The 3,401-nt window shown below is 57.0% G+C and overlaps 1 protein-coding gene across 1 annotated transcript; it reads left to right on the forward strand.

Moving 5' to 3' along the window:
• Positions 1-1,442: 1,442 nt before the first annotated feature.
• LOC113211341 (venom allergen 5-like) lies at positions 1,443-3,372 on the forward strand (the record flags this gene model as incomplete). The annotated part of the gene is given in 5 exon segments (XM_052275704.1): positions 1,443-1,524; positions 1,659-1,791; positions 2,043-2,286; positions 2,506-2,890; positions 3,115-3,372. Coding segments are annotated over 5 exon segments (987 nt in total), but the record flags the coding sequence as incomplete, so codon positions are not given.
• Positions 3,373-3,401: the final 29 nt, after the last annotated feature.

Consider the following 3,401-nt stretch of genomic DNA (forward strand, 5'->3'; position numbering starts at 1 on the left):
CCTGCACGAAGAGAAATAATTACTAACGATGCGATAATACAAAGAGGAAACGTAAAAAAATTGTATTCACTTACGCTTGTTTGATTTTTTGTAGTAATTTGTACTAAAAGACCACAAACACGATACGACATTTCGAATGTAAACAACTTACGGTGCCTTCTTTTTTTTCCGTCCAAAACGAAACTCTATGATGTCGTGGCGGAATATTTGAAAGGTGTTCTCGAGAACACTATCTGAGTATTCTTCAATGAAGATGAGACCAACTGGTACGAGCAACTAAATCAAGGGTTTCGAGGCAATCGACGTGAGATCAACGTGGAATCGACGTGTAAACGACAGACGAACTGATACACGTCGATTCGACGTGGATTCCACGTCGAATTGACAATATACTGGAATATGGCGTTCAGAACAATAAAAATCCCATTTAGTAAGAAATGTTGACGAAAAAATGGTTTCTTATGATTTTATTTACAACTTTTTAGAAAGGTAAATAGTGGTGGATATCTGGTGGATGTATCCACCACCACGAAAAATCCACGAAACCACGTGGAGTCCACGTCTTTTCCACGACCTATTTCTCTCTGGGCACGCGTCAATTATTTCGACGTTAGCGGTGATTTCGACTGTATCTATCTTATCCCTTTCGAGGGTCCTCGTCCCTCTGTTGAGCACGCGCTCACGCGCGGGCGGCCGCCGTGACGAGCGTTCAGCTGCCTCGCTGAAGGAGGCGAAGGAGGCCTCCCCCCCCCCCCCTTCTCTCCCCTCTCTCTCGCTCTCCATCTATCTCTATCTATCTCACCTTCTTCTGTTGTGATGGGGGGAGGGGGCTGACGTGAGCACCGACACGGGGAGATGGGACGTCCTCCGAGTGAGGACGATGCTATTTTTCCCCCTCCTCCTTACCTCCCTGTCCCTTCGCAAGTTTTGTTTGTCGCGTTCGAACCTGCGAACCGCCCCATCCCCCCGCTCAGCCTAAGGGGGGGGGGGGGGCACTTGGCCGGGGGATTTCCCCCCCACGCGCGCGCGCGCGCGCCTTGCAGATTGTTTTCACCCTCTCACTTTGTTTTGCTCTTTTCCCGGAAAAGTTTCCCCTCGCTGCTCGAGCCTAAAATCTCGGATAACCCCGCGGCCCGGGCGTCTCGGAGTAACTCGGGCGTAACTGTGCTGCAATCGCATAGCGCCGACGGGTAGAACGAGTAGAACTCTGTTGGAGAAGGGGCGGCAGGGAGCAGCCGAGCGGTAGCACGTCAGCCGGCCCTGCCCCAAGGGTCCGCCCGCGCACCCGACCCGTAGAACGGGTAGGACCGGGTAGAACTCTCTTGGGGAGGGAGCAGAGGGAGCCCTACCCGAGGGACCTGCCCCCGCGCGCCCCAACCACGGTGATGGGTGGTCCCCGGTCCCTGCGCCACTAACGAGTTGTGTTGTGTGTCTGTCGGCAGTACTGGGACGAAGAGCTGCAGGAGCTGGCGCAGGCCTGGGCCGACCAGTGCGAGTGGGGACATGACCCCTGCCGGAGGACTGGTGAGTCTAGCGAACGGCGACATCTTCGCCTACTCTAGTCTTTAACGTGACACGCATATGTCACCGTCACATCGATCGGCGTGAAAATAAACGAACCTCTCTCACCACTCTTTCTATCCTTTCCCCTCACACAGCGCGCTGGTCCGCCAAGGGCCAGAACCTGGGCCTCACCTTCAGCCTGGACTGGACCTTCCCCGCCAGCACCAACCGCGTCGAGGACTGGTTCCAGGAGCTCAAGCTGTACAACTACACCAAGGGGCCCTTCACGTGAGTGACCACCCAAAAAAAGATTCTGCCAAATAACACTCATTCTTTTATTTTTTTCTACGAAATTTTGAAATTGTTCAACAGTTTGTGGAAATTTTCAAAAAGTGTCCCTCATGTTTTGTTTTTTTGTTTGTTTTAATTTTCCAAAAACTGCACGTATTATTTTTTGGTGTGTTTCTTGTTGCAATTTTTCGGATTTGCCCATGACTTGACATTAATTTTGGATTTTTGTTTTGTGTTTGAATCTCTAGGTTCGCGCCCGCCACGTCCCACTTCACGCAGCTAGCGTGGTCCGACACGTACCTCGTCGGCTGCGGCCGGACGCGCTACATGTCCGAGCATGGCCTGCCCTCCGAGTACCTCGTGTGCAACTACGGGCCCGGCGGCAACGTCTTCGGCAACGCGCTGTACCGCGAGGGCCCGCCCTGCTCGCGCTGCCCGCTCAGCTGCTCCGACCGCTACCCGGGACTTTGCGCGCGCTCCGAGGACAGCAACGTGAGTCTCGGACGGAGAGTCGAGTCCCTGGCCAGGCCACCTGCGAGGTCTCGGGTAGGCAACCCCGCACGGCGTCCACGCGCAACGGGTGGGCCTACCCGCCACCCGCCAGGCGTCCAGGGCCGCGCGCGCGCGCCCTGTCCCTACGGCAACAACTGCGAATCTCACCGGTTACTTTACAAGTCCCGCTCACAGCCTTGCACTTTCTGACGAATCTAGGAACTCGGCAGCGGCCTCGTCAGCACGGTCGCCTCGCTGCCCCCGCTGCGGCTGGACGAGCCGTCCAACACGCCCTTCCTGGAGGCGGAGCTGACGGCGCTCGCCGAGCGCGCGGGCGCGGCCGAGGCGGCGGCGGTCTGCCCGCGGCCCTCCACACCGGGCCCCAACTGCGTCGGCTACCGGGCCGCGCCCCTCAGCCAGGACGAGAAGACGGTGATCCTGCACCGGCACAACTTCTACCGGTCGCAGGTGGCGTCCGGCGTGGTCGCCGGGCTGCCGGCCGCGTCCCGCATGCTGCAGATGGTGTGGGACGACGAGGTCGCCTCCCTCGCTCAGCGCTGGGCAGACCAGTGCTCGTTCGGCTACGACGAGTGCGCCAAGACAGGTGCGCATGGCAAGGGGCCAGAAAAAAATCAGGAAAAATTAGGAAAATCGGAAAAAACTAGGAAAATCCGAAAAAATCAAAGAACGTCACAAAAGATAAGAAAACAATTCAAAAATCGGGGAAATACAAAATTTGGTGTACCTTATAATTTAGATTAAAGGACCCGTAGGGCCACCAACACGTCGAGGATGCAACCTCACCTTGCGGCCTCCTTCTTGTTGCAGATGACTTCCAACTCGGCCAGAGCATGGCGATCTGGTACAGCCAGGACCCCAAGCTGTTCCCGGGCCCGGAGGGCCGTGTGGAGGGCTGGTTCAACGAGCGCGCGCAGGCCAACCTCACCGCGCTCCTCGAGGACTTCAAGTAGGTGCACGACGACCACGCGACCGCGACCACCTCCTCTTGACCCGGTGGCAGTTCGCCCGCGGTCCCCCAAGGCGTCGCGCCCGCGTCACAGGGCCCTGAAACTAAGTTATTGGGAGACGCCCGGCGACGTGGGGTGGGGCGGGAC

This window comes from Frankliniella occidentalis, unplaced genomic scaffold, assembly GCF_000697945.3.
Source record: "Frankliniella occidentalis isolate FOCC.00 unplaced genomic scaffold, Focc_3.1 Scaffold779, whole genome shotgun sequence".
NCBI lineage: Eukaryota > Metazoa > Arthropoda > Insecta > Thysanoptera > Thripidae > Frankliniella > Frankliniella occidentalis.